The sequence below is a fragment of the Pyrgilauda ruficollis genome, unplaced genomic scaffold (assembly GCF_017590135.1).
Source record: "Pyrgilauda ruficollis isolate IOZ18807 unplaced genomic scaffold, ASM1759013v1 scaffold164, whole genome shotgun sequence".
Classification (NCBI taxonomy): Eukaryota; Metazoa; Chordata; class Aves; order Passeriformes; family Passeridae; genus Pyrgilauda; species Pyrgilauda ruficollis.
In genome coordinates, this window is record NW_024515209.1 from 699,485 (window position 1) to 722,360 (window position 22,876).

Here is a 22,876-nt window from a genome sequence, read left to right on the forward strand (position 1 = left end):
GAAGAAAGAAGGGCTCCGTTTCTGGATGGTGTGGCAGGCACAGAGCTGATTTTGGAGAAATTAGCCTCTGCCGTGAGCTCCTGACACTTGACTGTGACTTCAGCAGGTCTGAAATTAGGAATATATGCCACGTGGCAAGCATCATGAGGCAGTGAAAAATGTTTCTTATGTACACACTGCCTAAAAATATCTTCTTGTACCCTATAATGTTCCCAAACACCTTTCCAGACAGTCTCATCATGCTTAATCACTATTTTCAACTGAAGTATTTGTCCTTGCATAGAACAAGATCTTCCCTGTAAATCCATCCCCTGAGACTACAAAAATTTTAGATGTCTCTCAAAATGTTTTAGTTCTGTTGCAATCAAAATTTCAAACCTTACCTTGGACTACCTAATGTAGCAAACTTCATCTCACAAACAACAAAAAAAGGTCAAAAGATGAGTTAAAGAAAGGAAGTTATTTAATCCAATTTAGACAGCAGCAAGGGACAAGGATACAATGCAACATTTTCCCTTCTGCAGAAGAAGTGATCTGTAATGCTTGAACATCACTTCTAGCAGAGAGGAGTGAAAATTAGATGTCTTCACTGGCACAAGTTCCTGAGGATGCCAACCAAGCTGGAGATCACAGGAAAATCCCCCCAGCAGCTCCATGGGGAGCCTTTTTCCTAGGAGGGGCTGAGAGACCAGGTAAATGTAAGCTGCACTCACATGCAGCAGGAGAAAGGCAGGATTTCATTGATTTCAACATTCTAGAGAAGTTTGTAAAGTGTCTGTTGGAGTGCAGATTTGGACAGGCTGGCATCAGCTGCTGTTATACAAAGGGAGGAAGTGAATGCTGCAGAAGCCCTCAGCCAGGTTGAACAGAAGAATCATTGTCAGGTGTGATGGGCACTGCAGACACTGCCAGGGAGGAAGCAGAGCTCTGAATTCCAGCTCTGTGCCCTGTGCTGGGGAAGGCAAGATGGGGCAGGGCAGTGGAACCACTGGAAGGATTATAACTCAGCTCTACCTCCAGAAGCCAGCTCTAATTAGCACGGGGATCAGTATGGGCAGGATCCCAGGGGAACCAGGAACAGCTCACAGGAGACTGGTGAGGAACCCCTCCTGTTGCCGAGGCACAAACAATGGTAGGAATTTAGACTGGGAAATTGAGGTAAGTCTTGGGGAGATTGTTCCTTGGTTAGAGCAGGTGAGCAATGCAGTGAGCACTGCTGATCGTCTGACAAAGTGAGGAGCCCATCACATGGACTATTACCTCAACAGAAAAAAAACTCAGGGCATTTCCCTGAGTTTTCCTCACAGCAGGTTTGGGACAAGACAAAGGATACTCTGCTCAGGTATCTCAAGTGATTGTGAGCATGTGCCAGCTGTACATTTCCAAAAATCCCGCTTTGGGACCTTCAGACAGCACAGCACAGCACAGGCAGACCAGCAACGTGCAGGGAAGACAGAATTCTTCATTTTCAAAAGTAAGCTGCCCATAATTAAAATCAGAGAATACCAGCTGGTAACACTGTAGGAAACACACTTACTGCCAGCATTTAGTATCCTGCTCCCTTCAAGAGTCAGATATTGTTATAATGTAAAAGAGAATGCAAAATGCTGAAGAGAACCCAGGTGACCTTCTGAAACATCTAAAAAAAGCCCTTGTTTTCCATTGTGAAATGCTCCCAAGAAGTGTTTTAAAGGATAATTGTACTTGTAGGAGCAATTACAGTTCTGTACTGCAAGGGGAGCTGTTGGCACATAATACCATGATTGTGCATTAGATCATCCACTGGCTCCTGTAATATCCACTTCCAGCTATAAGGAGTCATGTTTCAACACCTCCGATTCCCTGGTGCTGACAAGCTAAACAACTTGTTTTGTCTCTGTGAGCTCTTCTCTGGTGATTAACTGCTTATGGTGAATACTAATTATATGGAAGTATAGTACAGTAGAGATACTGTCCTACTTCCTCTACCTGCACCATCTCCGTCCTCTTCTGTAGAGACACTGCACTATAAATTCAGCAAAAATCAAGATGACATTTTTCAGGACCACAAATAGGCTAACCCGTCTCTAACAGCAAAACTACCTTTATCTTCCTGTCTGTACAATAAGTTCAAAGGCAAAACACTGCACGTTTGTAAATGCCTGTAATAATGCTGGAAATAAATTTGCAACAGGATGTGTGCAAATGAGTTTTGTCAGTGGTAAAGGCAGAGCAATGTCCCCAGTTCCCCATGTCCCACTCTGAAAATTTACCCCAAATTATCCATTCCTGAAACTGCACCTCAGACTAAATTCTTTCCACCAGGGAGCCTACAAGAATTTGTTCTTCAATTTTGAATCTGAAGTGCTTTTTGAAACGCTAACACTGCAAAATTAGAAACCATTAAACAATATAAGGCAGAGAGTGATTAAATCTACCAAACACATTCAAAGCAGCTTAAGCTACTTTTTAATTAAAAAGCAAAAGATATCACTGGCAACATTCAGACATCTTTATCTAGATAAAGTTAAGATATTATTCAAAACACAGAAGATGCTGATCATAGAATCATTTAGGCTGGAAAAGAGCTCTAAAATGATCGAGTCCAAGCCTTAACCCAACACAGCCATGCTCACCACTCAACGTTGTCCCCAAGTGCCACAAGCTGGTCCTGCTGGCCACACCACTGCAGGCACAAGCCAGGTGCCACTGGAGCACAGGCACACAGGCTTGGGGCAGCGAGGAACAGAGCACAGCCAGTGCTGCAGTGTGATCACCCCGTGCCTGCTGATTAAAGGAGTGACACCAACAGTGGCCTCCCTGGGAGGCTGAGTGTTCCTCCTTCCTCCCCTGACAGGATGGGGGCTGAAATCACAGCAGCTACAGCTACAGAGCAGTGGGTAGCAAGATGTACATACCAGGGAGGGGATGGGATTGGATTGTTCCAAGAGCCAGCTTCAATACAAAAAAAAAAAATTCAATATCCTATCGGTATTATTTTGTTTTCCCCTAAGCAGCAAATTTAAACAGAAAAGAGCATACATTTTAAAAGACACGTTTAGACCCCAGCCTTGTGTCTCAAACTGTGGCTCAAGCACTGTGGTTATGTCCACTGATTGCCCAGCCTGGTTTAAACCTGCAGCACTAAGTTTTTGTAGTCATTTCAAGAAAAGAACAAGAAAAATGACGGGCAGTTTCAGTCAACCACAGGCAAGATGCCAGGAGCCAAAGATCAGCCTCCCTCAGGCTGAGATGATATCATCTCCTCCATGGCCCTGCAGCTCTGAGTCCAAAGCATTGAAAAATTCTCTGGTGAGCAGCCTCATCTCTTAGTTTCTTCTTACACCTCTTCCTCAACTTAATACGAAATTTTCAACGCTACTGCACGCAGCACAGGGAGTCTGTGCTGGCCTTACCCAAAAAGCAGGCTCTGAAATACAGCACAGGCACTTGGTAGCTGCTGGAGTAGAGGACGTGGTACTCATAGCGAACCACTTCTTCCGTGCTGCAAACGCCAGCGGCCTGAGAGTCATCCGAGGGCTCCTGAAACGACACACGCGGCCACAGCAGCACGTCAGCCTCTGCTCCTGAGCCCGGGGAAATTGTCATGAACTCGGTAAATGCGCAGAACAGAAATAATGGCAACCACCACCCCTTTCACTGCACTACTCATGCAAACTCCCAAGGGAATTTTTCAACGCTAGCAAGAAAATCAGAGAAGTCTGAAACCTACAGAGACATCTTACACACTCCCTTCCACAAACTGTGAACTATCTGCAAGCCTTTCCAGAACCGAGATCTTTCTAAGCTGCACCAAGGCTCTCTCTAAAATCTTCATGGCACAGTAACTGGCACAATAAGGGGACTACAGCTGTACCTGTCCTCATTACATTCAGTATAGACCATTTTAGAAGTGTATCCTTAAATAATCCGGTTTTGCTTGCCAAAAGACAAATCAAATGTATCCACCAAAAATCCTCTGATCTACTTTTTTTAAAGGCTTTTTGCCAGGAGTTGCTTTTGCTAATAATATAAAATATATAATATAATGTAATTATAATAATAACATAAAATATAATAATTAAAATGAGAGGGTTTTTTTTTTTTTCCCTGTTAGTGTATATTCCAGGTGTAAAGTACTAAAGTTTATGGTAGATTTGAAACAAATCAAAATAGATGAAACTGATTGCATTGAGATATACCACAGCTGCAGCATGAACTTCACAAGATTTCAAATTAATATTCCAACAGTGCTAAGCACCCCGTTGTTTGGACTTTTCTAAAAGCTGTCATAACTCAATGTCTCTGAAAATGGAAACATTAAATTAATAATGCCATTAAGATTAAACATAAGAACAAACTTTCCAAGAAGACACTCTGGGTGTGGACTTGCTCAGTGCTCAAACCCCCAAATTTACATGCATGAACTAAGCAACCATAATGCCCCACAGGTTGGGTGTGCATTTCATGACTTGGCTATTGCCAAGAAACCCTGAATATTGGCTTATGGTACCTGTCCAAGCAAAACAGAAAAAGACTGAGCAGAAAAGGAGACCCAACCATCCTCAGAACACTATGTTCATAAAACACACCAGAAATTTAAAGCTATTTTGCATTTTTATCTCACATCCTTAGTCAAGTCAGCAATGGATGAATCAATATATGAAAAAATATAAAAACTGATAAACTTTAACAGTTTATAACGACACCCAAGATATTTTCAGGGTTTTTTCCTGATATGACTTCCCCCAAATTTAGTGTATTAGGCACCCAGATGCTGCTGAGGCAGAGGGACAGAAGTCCACAAATGAAAGCCCAGACCTTGGGAAGCTGCAGACCGAGGAACTGCTCACACATTTTTGGACACAAAGTGAGAAGATCACAGATGACCGTGGAGCAGAGGTTTCCTGGTGAACCCCAGATGTCTTCAGGAAAATGCCTGATTTTTGCTTATGGGGAAAGAAGTGCCTAAAGCACTGAATGGGAATGTTTGAAAACATGCTCTCTGGGTTAACCTAGTTTTAAAAACTGTATGTGAAGAGACCCTGAAGTCAACCTGCCAGAAGGACAGTGCTGATTGCTGTTCCTGACGTCACAGGCCAGATAAAGACAGGTGTGACATGCCCAGTTCCCACACACGAGTGACAGACCAAGAAGTGATGCTCTTTTCCTTCTCACACAAGTCATACCCAGTGGTTATATGTAAAATACAGCTTAAAAAAGAAACTAGAAAAAAAAAAATTCTTCTCTATATAACACTGAACCTTCTTTAAAACTGATGAATGCTTCAGTAAGAATAGCAAAGAGACCATCAGCAGCCTGTGGGAAAAGAAAACAAAAAAACCCAAACCCAGCTACAGTTTTCATGGTTTTCATGTGTGTAGGGGTGGGGAAGAGAAAGAGTCTGTGCTCAGAACTGAGCCTACATGGTGCTTCTCAGTCATTAATGTTTCATCAGACACCACGGCCTTGCCTCCTGCTTACTCACCAGCTCACCCTGCCCTAAAAAATACTTCTGGAAATGGCAAGACTACCTGTTCCTGTGTTAAATACCACTGTTCTAGAAAAAAGACTATCTGCATACACTGCATTCTGTATATAATGGTAAAATGACTAATTTGTGACTATTTTAGATCTGCACACAAAGGCAAATAGCTGAATCCTTCTCAGGGCTACTCTAATCCCCCCTGCTCTCAGGAAACAGCAATTTCACGTTTTCTGATTTAAAAAGACACATCGTTGATGTGCAATCGTGCTCTTTACAGTCTCTGCAAGTACAGCCCACAGTATTTTTGCAGGCAAAGTACATTTTGTAGCCTACAAGTTTTGATGGTATCTCTGTAGCTGATGAGATGAACTTTGCTGATGAGATGAATAAAACGAGTGCAGTCATTTTAGGTGATCTTCGAAACGTCTAAAAAGCTACAAATGGGTCACTAGAACCAAGGAGCCTCAGACAGTTTTATATCAGCCCAAAAGACCTCATTTTCACTCTCTAACCAGATACTGATAAAGGCACAAATACAAAACATAGGTGTAACTTATTTTAAAAAAGAAAATTTTATTCACTTTATTTTTGCATATGTCAAAATAGCCTATTTATCTCTTTCTCTGAATAATTGTTCTAGTTTTTTTTTCCTATTTATATTGTTGTTCTGACTCTTTTTGATCTAATACTGAATTTTAGTACTGTACTGGACAACACTGAAATCAAATTTAAATTTGGACGGTTTTGTAACTGCTGCAAAACATTAAGGTGTACAGACACCACAAAAGACAAAACACAAACATCAGCCTTAAAAAATGTCATATACAACACTAACCAAAAAAGGCATGTTAACCAAACTGCAATCATTGAAAATGATATGAAGAAACTTGTTTCTCAATTTTTTTGTTTCTGATTTTCAAATTTACTTGCATGCCTGCCATGCTTCAAGTGAAAACTGTGAATCCAGGACTGACTGGCTGTTTCCTAAATAAATTGGGAAGCTGTCATCAGGAAGCATCTGCTCCTCTATTGCTCTCAGGTAAAATCACTCCTGTGCTATCATAATGGACTATTGAGCAGATGTTTAAAAGCAATGTATGTATTAGAAAGAAGATAAGCAGCAACTACCTAATTAATTACATTAGTTCCATCATAAATGAATTACCACTGATTTTAATTGATATAAAATTGTCCTCAACCTTTAAGTATCCCCAAAACAAATTAAGTTGATTTGTTCCTTTTAAAATGCTAAATTATTTAAATCAATAGGTAAGAAACACTGCCAGGTGTCACTATGAAGGCAAAATAACATATTTGTACTATTTCTATTCCTCTTGATGAGGAAGAAGGCAAGTTTAAAACCTGTGGCAACAAGTTAATTTGACAGCAGGAGAGAGTTAACTGTGGTTTTGGGTAATTTGGTGGCAGCAGGGAGGTGTGGGTTAAGGTACCTTTGGAGGGAGACCATGAAGGAAAGGCAAGGCAGACAGGGTCAACTGGGAAGGTGACAGAATCACCTAAAAAATGGATTTCCCTAATGACACCAAATATTTTCCTATCTCCACTTCACCTGCAGAGGCCCACTGAGCCAGACTTTCTTGCTCAGCCTGAATTCCCTTAGAAATTAAGAGGCAGGTCCCCTTTTGGGGGAAAAGAGAAGTGGTGTAAATAAACATTTCTCCTGGATGTCCAGATACTGTTGCCCCTCTCCCAGCTCCCATGCTCCACATCTCCTTTCTTGCTGCCTTGGCCTCTGTTCACTCCTGCCTTGTCCAGGCTCCTGGGAGATGCTCCTGCAGGAACACAGCAGGACTGGGAAGAGGTGACACAGGCACAGGTACTGGTAATGCTGCTTTGAGTGTGAGGAGGGGAAAAAGGAGATGCAACCCAGATTAGTAAGCAAATCTGCCTTCATTGCTTGGAATACATTTACATCTAAGTTCATTTCAGCCTCTGAAGCTGAAAGTGTATCACTCTTCCTCTCTCTTCAGAGGTGCAGAGCCACCACTGAAACACAAGAACTTTCAGGAGCAGCTCTTCCAACACTTTTCCTCTGGCAAACAGGGAGATTTGAGCATGGAAACTGAATGGTAGGACAATGTTCATCAGGGAGAATTAAAGCAGGCTGATGAGCAGGGCGTGGCCATGTGGTGAGATCCTATCTCTGCTCCGCTCCTGGCTGTTCTCCCAAGCACCCAAACTTCCAGATCCAGTTCTTGCTGTTGCCCTTGTGGGTCCAGTCTCTGCAGGACATTTTCCTGCAGGTTTTGGTCCCCTCCTGTGCAGGATCTCAACTCAACTGAGACCTCCAGACCTTGTGGTGCCTTTGCCACGGCTGGTCACTGACCACAGACAGCGGTCAGCGAGGTGACCCTGCCTGGGGAGGGGGACACTGAGTGCGTTTACTGACTGTCACTGCTTTTCATCACTACTAAATAGTCACACTGTGCTCAAATTTACAGCCTCTAATCAAAAGTAGCCCACTCTACCACAGCCTGTAAAAATGCAGACATCTCCCTGAAGAATTTCAGTGTAATATGGGTGTTGTACGAAACCCTTTACCACCAGTTGCACCACTTTTATGTGCATTGATAAACTGCTCTCTCAAGTGAAGAACACATGGAGAATACAACCACCTCCAGGTGCTCTCTAGTGCTGACATCACTGGTGACAGATGAGGAAAACACAAGGATAGCAGAAGCGGTCTGAAGCATAACAAAGTTATCTTATGGATTTATTTTCTGTGTGCTGCTACAAAATCCTCCCCAATGTCTAAGACTTCTTACAATTTAGTCATCCAAGTGAAGAACCTGGTTAAATACCCAATAACAGAGAAAGAAAGTGGCTCTTAAATCATTTGGTGATGCCTGAAATACTGTGTGCAAGGAGCCTTCTTTTGCAAGACACAGCTGCCCTGAAAAGCCACTATGTCACCAGTGGAGTCAAGGTAAACAGGTAGTGGATCCTTGAAACATGTCATTTTCCAAAGGGAAATCTTCTGATTGAACTCAGCATCCTGCCACTTCACTATGAAAGCATCCAGTCATTTTCAAAGAAACTATTTCCCAAAAAAAGTTCCCCCCCTCACCTCAACCCCAAGCCTTGCTATTCATGGCACACCAAAACACCAAAACCAAGACTTCCATCCCAAAAAGACACGGCACATAAACTGAAGTAGCTCCTCATGCATGAACAATCATTTCTAACAGCTGGAAATTAGATTTGTCTTTTGATTGCTTCAAAACCACTATCACAAGTGAAAGCACAGCCTTTTCAAGCAAAAGAAGCAACGGACCGTGAAAACGGAGCAGTTGTGAATTTTGTCTTCATACAAAGGTGGGGAGCTGTTACAAAATCTCTCCTCATTCTTCCTGAGTTGTCACATATAAAATGCAGAATTTGGTGGCTTTTCTTCTCCCACAGAAGAAAGATTTTCTCTTGTTTTAATGTAGAGAGTACAAGGCTGTCTCCACAGGGCTGGAACAGAGGCATGGTGTGTTAGGAAACCTCTTCCGGTGGGAATGACAGAAAATCTGGGAAATGAGGCAAACAAATCCAAGGAGACAGAGGGACACAGCTTATCTACTGAGGGAAGATGGACCAAACCAACAGATCTACAACTCCTGAAAGGAAGATCTCCCTGAAGCTACGGACACAGACCTTACAGAGGATCAGAGCAGCCCCACCTGGAACCACCTCCAGTGCCCCCAGCCCATGTTCTAAGCCAATGTTATTCCTCAGACTGAGGAATTCACAGCAGTTTTCTTTCCATGGAAGTATGGTGGGATAAGGAACAGTCAGAGATAGTGATGCCTGTACTCACTCATTTTTGCCACCTGCCTTCCGGGAACAATCACAGCATCCCAGGATCACTGAGGGTGGAAAATCCCTCCCAGCCCATAGAGTCCCAGCTGTGCCCCATCCCCACCTTGTCCCCAGCCCAGAGCTCTGGGTGCCACCTCCAGGTGACACCTCCAGGGATGGGCACTCCAGACCCCCCTGGGCAGTGCTAGGGCAGTTCCTGAGCCCCCTTTCCATGGGGAAATTCCTGCTGTGCCCACCCTGAACTGCCCTGGCCCAGCCTGAGGCCGTTCCCTCTCCTCCTGTCCCTGTTCCTGGGAGCACAGCCCGACCCCCCGGCTGTCCCCTCCTGGCAGGAGCTGTGCAGAGCCACAAGGGCCCCCCTGAGACTCCTTTTGAAGGATTTTCCCATCATTTTTGTCATTATCTTCCATTTGCACAAATTGGAGTAAGCTACTGCTTTGAGGTTAAGTACTATTCCACAAGATTATTGCTTCTTCAGAACTGAAGTGCTTCCAGGACCTGGGCTCTGTGCTTTACAACAGGCAAAAAAAAGGAAAAAAAATTGCTACACTAGAAGACAACAGTAGCAGTTCAGCTGTATTTTAGGTCAGCTTTATTTTTTTAGAACAAGGAATATTATTTCTGCTTTGTGAATCACAGCAGCAACCCAGTTTTGGCCACGCTTAATTCAACAGGGAGACTGACAGCAAATGCCTACAAACCTTTACTTTTTAGAAGACAAACTCAAATCCTCATTAATTTCTCAGATGGGAAACTGTATGAAAACGATGCCAAGACTGACAGACAGTGTTTAACAGTAATTCTGGTGAAAAAGTTACAGACAGAAATGCTCAAATTATCACAAAATCTGGCGCTGTAAAAACAAGACATTTGAAATTAAGGGCTGCAATTAGAAGTGGCTGCACTGCTGCCTGCCCAGGACACGCCAAGGGAACAGCTGTGACACCAGAACAGTGACTTACTGCAAGAAATAAAACAATTGGATGCTGACCACTTGAAAAAGGAAATGGCATCTGATTAAGTTAATATCTGACAAAATGATGCATCTTGAAAGTTACTTGAGATGCTAACCTAAGCTTGGCCATAGACTGTATTAGATAACCACAACCATTAGAAACAATAATCATAAACAACGTGGCTTAATTACAACTGGCTTATTTGGATGTGAGCAATCCAATCCTATTACCTATATGTTAGGGCTAAAGCAAATGTGTTATTCTTTTTTAAGAAAACACAAGGATGATACTAAATTATAATGATCTATTTCACGTTTAAAATAGCCTGATTTCAAAAATTTTAGCTATCACTAAAAATTATTAAGAAATTACTCAAAATAGTTGTGAAGTTACTCCTAAAATCTCCAAAAGAAAACCTGAATTTGCTCCTACACTTAGACTAAAAAATGATAGTACGTTAGGATCCACTCATTGTTTGCATTTGGTAATACCCAAGTATAATAACTACTAATAATTTTTAAATGGAACAGGGGCAGATCCTATTAAGCCAAGTACGTTCAGGTTTTGTCCACTCTTAAAAGCTATTTATTGTATTCATCAATGATACAATAAAGATGCATTTACCTTCATCTCTGTAATTACTGCTACAAAGGAAATACAAAACTCTGAACTCAGACTGGGGCAGGTCAAAAGCCCTTAAGTTCATTTTCAAACACAGTAACTCTGTAAGAATATTCTAAATAGTAACAAACACAAAGTTATCAAATGTCTCTGATCACAAACACACCAAATGTATATTGGAGACATTCATAGTGTAAAGAAGTCCTTTATTAGTCTGATCTCAAATGAAAAACTGCCATGGAGTGTTACATGGTCTCTTCAATTTCCAGAAATGTGGTACATAATAAGTCTTGATGCAAACTTAACCACTTGGAATTTGCTTTACACTTCTTTAAAGCCAAGTAGGAAATCTGCATGAATTATTGACAATGTTTTTGTCTGGAATGGCTCCTCTAACAGTCTCCATACAAACTGTGTTTTATTTGACAAGAAAGCCCAGTACAGAACTAAGAATACCCAAATATTTCCACTGTTGAATGTGGTGGGAAACATGGGGTCAACAGCACCCACAGACACAATGACCAGACAATACCACTGTGGCAGAAGGGTTAAAAACACCACAAAATGGTACAGATGTACATAACTGTGCTTGGCCAAGCTCATGGATTCTTACCACAAAAATCAGCATAATGGCTGAATTGTTAAATAAATTAATCTCATTTCAAGGAATTATTCCTGTAGTCGAATTGCTCAGAACTAGGTGGAGGGACCTCAAGAAACTGTTTTGTATACAACTGTTCAATAACCACACCAAATTTTCCCTTCAAACTTTATAAATAACCTACATAAAATACTTCAAGCAATTAGTGAGTTGTTCCAAAAAATGTTCAAACTCATTATCCCACAGGATGGGAAACAAGAAGCAAGGAAAGAGCCACTAATTGTACACATGTGCAGAGAAAGAACCAGAATGTGGCTCTGACTGTTGGGACATTTTATCTGCTCTCATTTCCCTCAAAAGCAGCTCTATAATTTATTCCTTCCATTTGATTAAGGTATCTCAGGGGTTATTTCATATATTTATCCCTATTTGCAACTAACTGAAGTCATAGCTAGGACAATGAAGTACAGACTTGGTTAAATTGCTCTTGCTTCTAAAAACTGAAATATTCCAAGTGTCCTGAAGGCATTCAATTCCAAAACAGGAAGCCAGAGAGGAGAGCACTCAGTAATTCTAATCATGTGCAGATCTCTTGGAAAGTATTTTCCTAAACATTTGCTGCAAGAACCTTTAATTGTACTGCGTGCTGCTGCTTGTACCCCAAACAGGGTCCCACAGCAAGAGATTTACTACTTAAATTGTCTCTGGTAATGTAAAGGAATCAACTGGAGACAACCAGGACCATGCTTCCCTAAATATTAAACTTCAGCCAAGTGCAAAACCAGGGAATTTGGGGAAGAAAAAGCAATTAAAAATATGTTAATATATTTTTAACATCCCATAAGATAGCTTAATTCATAAGGCAGAGGCTACAAATGGCAGTGTTGCACCAAAATCAAAGACAAGTTAATTGATTTTTTTCCTAACTTCAGTTTATAGGTTTCTGCAACTCAACTGCAATCCCTGAACGGATAATTTTAGAAAAAAGGCTTGGTGTCCATATGATATTTCAGACAGTACTGCTGGAGTCCCTGTTCCATCATGTTTCAGGTAACAGAAGAGTTTCTGACTTAGCTGGAAGTAACACATGAAGGGATCAGGAATTAATGAAACCAGCTCCCAGGGTCTTTCATCAGCTGAATTCCAGAGGACTCCACCCAACTTACAGAAAAAGGCTAATGATGCCTTTTTATATCAATTTGCTTTTTTTTTAGCAAACGTCTACACACCCATGCACAGCATGAGTGCAGGTATGTGGAACTCTTTTTTACAGCAGACTTTTCCCAGAGGAAAGAAGCTTTGGATTTTGCTTTGGATTTTGTAGAATCATGGAATCATGTAGGCTGGCAAAACCTAAAACCATTGAGTCCAAATGTTGATAGGCATTGACACAAAATGACCTCTCTCAATAAAAAGACACCATGGCCACTCATATTTACAGAATCCTGGTACAGTTAGAGCTTTAAACCAGGAAAAGTGTTGTGAGAGATTTGCCTGTTACCTAAACAGAGAATACAAGCAGAGATGAAAAAATAGCAAAATATAAATAAAATGAAATATTAAAAAAAAAAAACCTTTTAAAAACCAAATAAAAATAAAAAATAAATCCACCACAGAAAAACAAACAAACGCAAGCTGCAGGAAATTATGTTTCTAGTGGTTTTGAATGCAATATTGGTATTATTTCTTCACCTAAATTTCCTGAATTAACTAACGAAAGTATTTTTATGCGGATTAGCAAAGTTCTAGGATGATTATAGGACAGCTGCTTACATAAAATAAATCTGACTCAAAGATTAGAATTACATACAAGCAAAAATACATGAAGATAGGTGCATATATGATATTAAGTTTATTTGACTTCTGGGTCTTGCTCAATCTCTCAAAAACAACCAACTGCAAGACACCAAGTCAGGTGGGAATCTCATCTGCCGTCAGACTGGCAGAGATTACTGAAATTTTAATGTCTTTAATGAATGGAAAATCAAGAGCATGCTCTGCTTTCTAGGATCAGACAGGAATTTTACAACTTCAAGAAGTGGCAGTCAGGATTTTGTAACAGATCTTTGTATGGTGGAGAGGGAAATGTGTTCTGGCCTGCAACGTCCAGGTGACCACAGAACCACAGAACAGGCATTTCATGGGTCCTCAGCATCTGTGCAGAAACTGCCCATGATAAGCTTTCTAAATCTATGTTTAGATTTTTTAAAATATTTGAGAAATAAGGGAGATCATGAGTTAAAGCAGAAAAATTTAAATGGAGAATGACTGGAATTCGGAAGATACTTATATTTATTTAAATCAGAGATACAAAAACTTCCTAACCCTAACCCTGAACTACTGAAAAAAACATACATGATAAAACTGCAGATCTGAATGAATAACTACCTCACAAATGATACCAAAAAGAACACCTCTACAGAGAACAAAAAAGAGGTATGACAAGCAAATAACCCTGCTTCTTGAAGCCTAAGTTTAAAGAAGAAAGTAAGAACTGCCAAAATTCACATGGTACTTACAAATGGCAAAAGGGATTAGAACAATTTCTGAAGGAAAGAATAATTCATCATACAGAGCTATGCAGAAATTGGATTAAAACTTAACATTGGTTTGTCAAAGAAAGAGCAAGCCAAAGGAACCTGATACCTTCCCCTGATAAGATAACTGAATTAGTGGACAAGGAAATGCAGGAGATTCAATCTGGCTGGATGCAGTAAAATATTTGGTATCAGGCCAAATGGGAAGCAGTTCTTTCAAGTGGAGAAGATGGGGATTATGTTCAAAATGTAATACACAAGAAAGTGGGAAAGGGGAGGGAATAACGTGAAAAGCTAAAAAGAGAATTATTGACCAGGAGACAGTCAACTAACAAAGCACCTCTACAGCTGGGCTGTAAAGTAATCTTAGTTACAATATTCCTCCACAAGCTGAGCACAAAAGCAGGAGATTGTTGACAAATTCTGCTGATGATACAAAGCTGGGCAGCGCAGTCAATAGAGCAGGAGATGGAAAGCGTGGCAGGAAATGGAGTTTATAACCAGCACTGCCACGCTGGGCTTGCCCACGAGCTGCTCTCAGCTCTGCTCTCCCCTGTCACACGACTATTGACAGGGCCAACAAATCACAAGACAAATGCCCCTCATTCCCTGCTGCCACCAGGGATCCCACACACACTCCACAGAGCTCATTGCCTCAGCCGTGATTTACACCCAGAGCAGGGAACCAGAAATGCTGAGATTCGCCCAAATGCTGCCGTTTCCACTCCATGACAAAATCCGGGATTTTAACATTTGTCTTCTTCTTTAATCAATACAGAAGTTAAACATGAGCGCTTTTCACAGGACAAAAACCTTCTGGTCTGAGATGGTAAATATTAAAATAGAAAATGTCAGATTTTCCAAATTAAAGTGTGCTATATAAATCTGAACTGGCTCACTTGGAATCAGCTGGACATTCAGTTTGATAATCCTGGTAGTGTGCATTAGGGCATTAGTGGGAAAAGATTTTAAAAATACAGCGCTGCTGGGCAATGCAGCAGATTATTAAACTTGCCAAAAAAAAAAAAAAAAAACTTTCAGAAAAGTTTAAAACCTTGTCACATTTTCGGTATGACTAATCTGATCTTAGATGAACTACTTCATTTGTCTAATTAGAAAACTAAGTTCCTGATAAAAATCTGAGTTTGTAGAAAATGGATTTTCTACTCAAAAATTCTCTTGACACCTTCCCCTGTACTGCAGTATCCACACAGCACTAAGCAAAAGAAAAGTGAATGTTCATTAAAACTGCAGCCATAATTCTGAAAGAAGAGAAAAATAAAGCCACTTCATAGTCACAGAAAATCCATTTATTTCATATCAGTACATTAAAACATGTAACTTCATATTAAGCTAGACAGAAATTTAATCCCATTTTTCTTGTTTTTATTATCAACCAATTTTAGGACGGTAAAGGAATGCAGACCACTACATTAAATACTGATTATACACAGCTCTGATGTGACCCAAAGTTTGTTCCAACTTTCAAGGATAGTTGAACATCTGTATCATAAATATCCAACAGCTCTGTCCTGAGGTTTTTTGTCCTCAAAAACAGTCTTTAGTGATATGACTTTTAAGCTGCATCATGTTTGCTTACCCTACAGCTCCACCCTTAAAAGAAGTTAGGCAAAATTTTCAGCAGTAAACCCAAGAAGACAAAGACACAACAGGAAAGGCAAATTCCTAAATAGACTTTTTTGTTGTTTAACACAGGAATAGCTGAAAGGAAACATTGCAATGCAGTGATGGACTAATTCAAGGTAAAGTTCTTGCCTTAGTGGTTTCATTGAATATTTTAAGAAGGTTTTCCAATACAAAGTGACAATACAGAGCTTATTGAATATTCTAAATCAAGATTACTTTTACAAAGTTATTTTGTTCTGTTTGCTTCTACCCCCTACAAGCAAGAGCTACTCTGTGAAAACAGAGACAAAAAAGTGAAAAGCTTTGATCAAATGTACACTTCAAAATCACAACAGAACAGAGTATAATTTAGTTATCCTGATCCCTACGGCCAAAATGCTGAGTATTTCCAAACATTAAAAAAAAAACCAAACACCTACAGAAATAAAAAGACCACCCCGAATTAGTGACTTTACAGCTCGCTATTTTAGTAAAATAACTTCAATATTGGTTCTGTTTAGGAACATCAGCAACCTTTAAAACAAGTGATGGCAGTAAAATACTCAACAAATATTTTAGATATCTTTGTCTTCAAATCCAAACATTCCAAAATTTAAATCAAATATTCCTGGGCTGTAATCATTCAGTGGTAAAATACCTATGTATTTTAAAAGTCCTTTTAGTTTAATTTTACAATTGAAAATGGTAAAACACATGCTGGATGCTTCACCACAGGTGAGGAGAACTCTAATTACAGGACAACTTGATCATGCCTCAGACAGCCTTGGAGCACACCTATTACAGCTTCACCAACAGTAAAAACCATGCTTTGAAACTATCTAACAAATCACTCTTTGAAGAATAACAACTCTCTGTGCTAAACACTTCTTTAAAAACAAAGCCACTGCCAAATAGTTCTGTGAACTATTAGACATATTTTCAAAGCCTGGAGACCCTCACAGCAGAAAGAATTCCATTTCCAGCAACCTTGAGGAACAGACTGCAGTAACACCCAGAGCTGCAAACACCAAAATTTATTCATTTCTTCAGGTGGTGCAAGACTTTTATCAGATATGACCCAGGAAAACACTTCAACTGTGTCTGTAGAATTAACAATATTACCATGCTAGTAAGTAACTTCCAGTGTAAACCCAGGACACTAGAGAAGCAACAGTAAATGCAAGATTTTTGTGTATCTTTAACTTGAAAATGTAATTTCAACACTAGGAAGGTTAACACTTTTGAAAATTTTGTCTTGTATTCAAAAAAGTATTAATCACTGAAATAGGTGCCAAAAGCATACTTAAAACACATCTGAACATAATCTTTTCCCACATTTTCCTCGGCAGAAGAAAATACCAACTCTTTATATAGTCTTTGGAGGAAAGACGAACACACAAAAGAAAAAAGAAACATGAATTTTACAACAAAAACTAAAAATACATATATTTCCTTAAAATTATGAAGGATGATGAGTGTGTTACACAGCTTTCCAAAACTGACTGACAAGCTATGATGTATTTGCTTTGCTCTATTTTGCCATGGTTCAACAGAACTACTGTCTCTTTCATCCCTTTAATGTAAGGTGCTTTCAAAATAAGTAATTTTTTATTGTTTATCTCTTAATCACCCAGGCATTAAAGGAATTGTTGATACTGCAGATATTAAGTAATAGACATAGAACCAAGCCAAATTTGGAATGGGCAAAAGGAAAAATCAGATGCTAGATAGAAACATGCAATTTTGCTAACCTAAAATAGAAAAAAAATAGTAATATTGAATTCTTAGTTATGGAGATAAGCCTGAAGAAAAAGCACATGCCATGTTGGGAAGTGAAAAAAAGTTATTACATATTTTAATTTGGTTTTAAGGTGTAATTTGGTTTTTTGGTGTTGAGTTGCCAATGTTTAACACAACTTACTCAATGCCCATTTTATTGTATATTTACATTTCCCTCTGCAGAAGTCTTTTGTCTCCGATATTTTAGACAATAACTTCTTTAGTCCCATGAACTTGTTCCTTTGAACAAAAGCAGTTCAATCCCATCTGAACCTGTGCAGAAAAGCAAACAATTATGCTGTCTGCTCCGAGCCCTGTCATTTCCATGAGGAAACATGACACTGTTCATATCATTGCTATTGGATGCCAATCACAACTGGCAACTGTCTGAGTCACTCAGACAAAATCAACCTAAAAAGAGCATATTAATATTAGATTTTGTCACATAAAATTATAATTCTGTCATCAGGGTTAGCTTCTTTATTTTTCAGTATAAACCTCAACCAAGGCACTCTGTACAGAAGCTGCCAGAGTGTTTTCCTACCATCTGAGAGACTCCAGGTGCTCATTTGGACCTTTCCAATTGGGAGGACTCCTGCAGAGCTCTAGAAAAACCCAAACTTATCTCAAGTTCTACATCCCTGCTGCTTTCCTGTTACACATCCTCCTTGGAGAAGACTGTCAGTTCTAGTCCTTTTCAACACCAAATGATTGAAAAATGAAAACAAATTCCACCCAGGAAAGGAAAATATTATGTTCTCGTTAACAGAGTTGGAAACAAGATTACCAAGAAAAAGGTAAAAATCTAAAGCTATGAATAATCTAAAATTGTGTGTCATTAGTAACTGCATTTTTAAAGACCAAAGCGTTTCTCTGCTGCAAGACAAAGCCTGGCTACAAAGGTGAAATAATTGACTACCCTTGCAGCATTCTCCTTCTTTAATCCATCAGGACATAAAAGAAGAAACTCCTAGCTGAACTTCACATGAAAACAGAACTTGGGAGACAGTTTTTTAAAAGAATAAAATCTGAGGGATTTTGAGGATCACACACTCTCAGAATCAGATCCCAGGCTTTCAGGACCCTTTATCTAGGCCAAAAGTGAAAACTCTCTCACAGAGCTATGTAAAGATGAGGGTCCTGTTTCACACAGGGAAAATATTCGCTCTTGTGCAATCTCTGCTTTGATTTCCTTGCTCTCCAAGCAGCCTTGCAGAATCTGATTTTACATATAAACAAAGGCATTAACTCTAAGTGTGCATCCTGCACTGCAGCCACAGATTACACAAAAGAGCAATGGTCTATGAAAGAGGAGGCTAAGGGACCTCCTAGGTGATGAAGTGCAGTATCTCGTTACCACAGGTATCAAACACCACAGAATGCCTTTTTCTAGGTTTATATACTTTTATCTGCAACCTAACTGACTTCAGGATACTATTGCTTCTTTTGGAAAGCTGTTTCAGCATCCAACTTCTCTGGTTCTACTGCATGTTTATCCAAGTTCAGTTTATAACTGTAAATTCTCATGCCAACATGATAGTTTAGTTTAAGGAGCTTTTTTTTCATTCCTTGGCATTTCAAACCTTTTTTGCCCAATGTAGAACAGAGATAAACCATATTTCCTTTCAGGCTTTCTTTTTTTAACACTAAACAAGAATTCTTCTAGTCTTTTCTCTTTTCCCAATCTGATTTTTCCAATCAACGTAACACATAAAACATCCATTATATTTTAATTCTCTTTATTTTTTGTTTCAGTGGGAGCAGCTGCAATTAAACACACATGACAGACAAGTCCTCAACATCCTTGCTTAATACCAATTCCACCAGAGAGCAACAGCCAGACAGAACCTAAACCTGTCTTTATTTCATTCATGCCCATGAGCAGTACACAGTAATCCTATGATCAGCTAAAACACCCATTTATTTCTCCTCCTCAGTCATTTCCAACTAATGAGCCCCAAGCTTCTGAAGCAGCATTACCTTACCCCTACTCCCCAATTACATGACCTTATACTTTGCACCACTAAATTTCATCCTGGCTCTGTTGTGCCAGGCCCCGAGCTCCTCTGGCTCTCTCCACAGGAATTTCTTACCTTCTGCTGTATTGACAATGCCTCCAGATATTCTGCCATCAGCCAATTTCATTAACCCTCTCTGACTCCCTCTCCTGCAACTGAAACTTAAAACACGAGATTTGTCTGACAGTGAATTTTTGTGGTATTATCACACAGCTTTGCCTTCTTGTGGTCCATTGATGAAAAGTTTTACTAAAGTCTACATGGATTAGGAGCACCAAATTGTCTTTGTCCAGTCAATCAGTTATCCTGCCAGATAACAGATAATTGTTCAATACATCCACTACCTTCTTAACATCATCTTGCATTCCATCCTATTTCCATACTCAACCTTTACTTAAATCTTCTTTAAGGATTTCTTTGAAAACTCTGAATACCACTAATGAATATATAGCTTTTTGCCTTTGGAAATCGAAAAAACACCCAAAACCCAACAGATTTCTGACACCTGAAATTCTAGGGTAGAAGCTATCTCCTACTTTCTTCTGCATGATCTCCATTCAAAAATTGTTTCCCCCTTGATTGAAGCATCTACTATCTACAGTAGTTACTCATCAGACCCATCCTCACCAGACATCCTACCTCATCGGAAATAATTTTTACTGGAAATAGGAATTTATTTCCATTTACCTGGTGAACAGAGTAAAATACAATTTTGTCTGCAATCTTTTCCCTGGACTTGTTTCTCTTTCTTTACTACTGCTATGTGCAGAGTTAAATAACCTTCTGGTATTTGTTTCAGCATCTTTTCAGACCTATTTTCCATATATAAAGCAAAAAATTTCTGAAAATTCTTGAATCTAGAAAGCTTAAACTATACTTCTGTGCCATTCCAAAATGTTGGGGATTTCTTTTCTAATGATCTAGGTGCAATGGCTGCTTCCCAGACTATCCTACACATTTGATTGAAGAAAGGTGAAGCATGCTTCAATCAAATCCATTAAACCTCTTCCAGAAATTAAAATTTGCCCTTTGGAAATTAAGAAACATAAACACTCAAGTTGTCCATCTATTTATTTTAAACAGAATCAATTAATGATATGGCCTTTTGATCCTGTTTTCTCAGGCCAGCTGTTCTGTAATTCTTACTACATGCTAAAACCAATTCTGAAGGAGTTTCAGGTTGTGCTCATTATGAAACACAACTGCTGAGAGAAATGCATCAGCTGTTACATACCAAATACTCTTACCATTTTTAGAAATAATAGCCAGAATAGTAATTAATTTTAATAATGCCATAGTTATCAACAAGCCACTTGCAATAGATTAGTGGGGAGAAATAATTCTACAAGTCTGACTTCAAATCCAATTCGTGACCTACTCAAAGCTTGTTTCAACTGTTTTTTTAAACTAAAAAGTTGTAGATCCTCTCAAACTGACTTACAGTCCCACAACAAGTATCCCTAACCTATTTTTTGAGAGAAGTGTTGAAGAAGCTTTTTGTATTTTTCTTATTATTTAAGAACAAATATTTCACTTCAGGAATAACTGAAAACAGCTGTAGCTACTCTACAGAAAAAAGAAATTTCTAGTATCAGGTTTTTTACACTGGTAGGGGAAAATTTAAGTAAAAGACAATTCAAAAAATGGACAGGGAAAAAGGAAAAAAAAAAAAAAAAAGCAGAAAAAACTCACGCTTCTGCTGTCCTGCTGCTGAAAATTAAACTATTTGTAACCTCATTCTGGCATTATGAAGCTACTAAAAAAGAAGTCTGTAAAGTACTAGAATGGGCTCATCCCCTTCCTTATCAAAATATTGCATCAGCTCACATCCCTCCTACTCTTCACACTTCTTTCTATTCATCCATTCACTCCCTCCCTTTATGACTACAAAATATTAATAAGTTCAGCTCAAAGTGTCAAGTATTCAGTTCTTAATAATTACTGTTTTAAAAACTTTGAAGCGGTTGATTCCAATTTGATTTGCTTCAGCACTTTGTTGTATTACTCACGCATGGCCATTAATTGCTCTCCAATCACTGCAGAAAACTGATAATGCTTTTTAATTCCGTATTATTTACATCTTTGAGGAGGGCTGTCCTTTGTGAAGGGCCCCACACATGTAAGGGAACAGCTCATCACAGCAAGATTCCCAGACATGACTGAAAAAAGAGATGATGGAACACCTGCTGCAGCTGCTTACACAAGGTAACAAGGTCTGTGATCCAGAGCTGCCTTCGAAAAACAACAGGTAAAAGCGAATTCTCAGAAACACAATGGACAAAATCTGAAAGTACCAGCTAATTGAAATAGTGTGAGAACATCTTCCAGAAAACTAAGTGTACCAGAACAGGGATTACATTTTAAGGTAATGAAGTACATTAACTGACAAACATCACCAACCACCCCACTCAAGTTATTTTTCTATTTCTTCTTTTTTACCAAGATTTCTGTCACAGTATTATCTCAGCAGTTTTCAGAAAGACCTTTTTAAAAAAGGACATTAAAGTCTAGTTATTTTTAGAGGTATTTCTAGACATGGGTTTCAAATAAAATTCTATAATGAGACCCTACTGTGGCAGCACTTTCCATGCAGAGACAAAGAAAATCAGTAGAGCTGGTAGATGAGGTAAAAAGCCTGGCACAGGAAATAAAAGTCCAATACCAGAAATCTGGTTAACAGTGGAGAAAAAAATACCTTGCCAAGGTATTCTCATTGTTCATAGGCATTCAAATCTGCCATTCAGAGGGACTGAATGTTGCATCAGCTACAGTTAAGCTGGGCTCCCCCAAAGAATGCAATGTTTTAATATGCATGTACTTTGCATATTGTGCCAGGAATACAAGGATGCCTTTACTCACATTCCATTAAATGCATTCTCTGTCTTCCCAAAGCACAGGCACTTGAGGAAAGAAGGGGAAAAAATCAATAGCAAAAAAAGCACTCTCCTTTTTCATGCAAGCATAGTTCTTTAATCAATTCATATTTATTATTTTGTATTGCCTCAAATTCAGGTGACAAAATATTTTGAAATTGCTTATCAAGTTGCTTGCTAAATACTGCAAGCTCAGAATTATCTGGAATCACTTTGAAATGTTTAGTGTGACTGATTTTTCTATCCTTCATAGCTGCATCAAGTGTTAGGCCCAAGGAAGGAGAGGGCTCTTGCCCCAGCTGGGACATTTACAAAGGCCTCTGTCGTGTGGACTCTCTGGCACACAGTAAATTACCTCAGGCAAAGAACTTTCATGGCCTGTCCTCCTCTCAGCCACTTACCTCCATAAAACTTGCAGGAGCTTAATTATCTTTTAAAACCTTTGCTTTGCTCAGATGAGGTTAGCATCACTCCACAGAAAGAAGAATTTCTGAGAAGGGGCAAGGGCAGAGAGTGAAGCACACATCACAGAAAAACAGATCAAAACAGGTTTTCTAACACAATCCAAAGGAA

General features: G+C 39.4%; 1 protein-coding gene across 1 annotated transcript in view; it reads right to left on the minus strand.

Annotated features, from left to right (window-relative positions):
- Nucleotides 1-22,876, minus strand: part of ATG10 (autophagy related 10) — a 59,568-nt gene that overhangs the window by 18,356 nt on the left and 18,336 nt on the right. Inside the window, exon 4 of the mRNA XM_041463338.1 lies at nt 3,396-3,522. Coding sequence (XP_041319272.1) covers nt 3,396-3,522 — 127 coding nt within the window. The remainder of the gene's footprint in view (nt 1-3,395; nt 3,523-22,876) is intronic.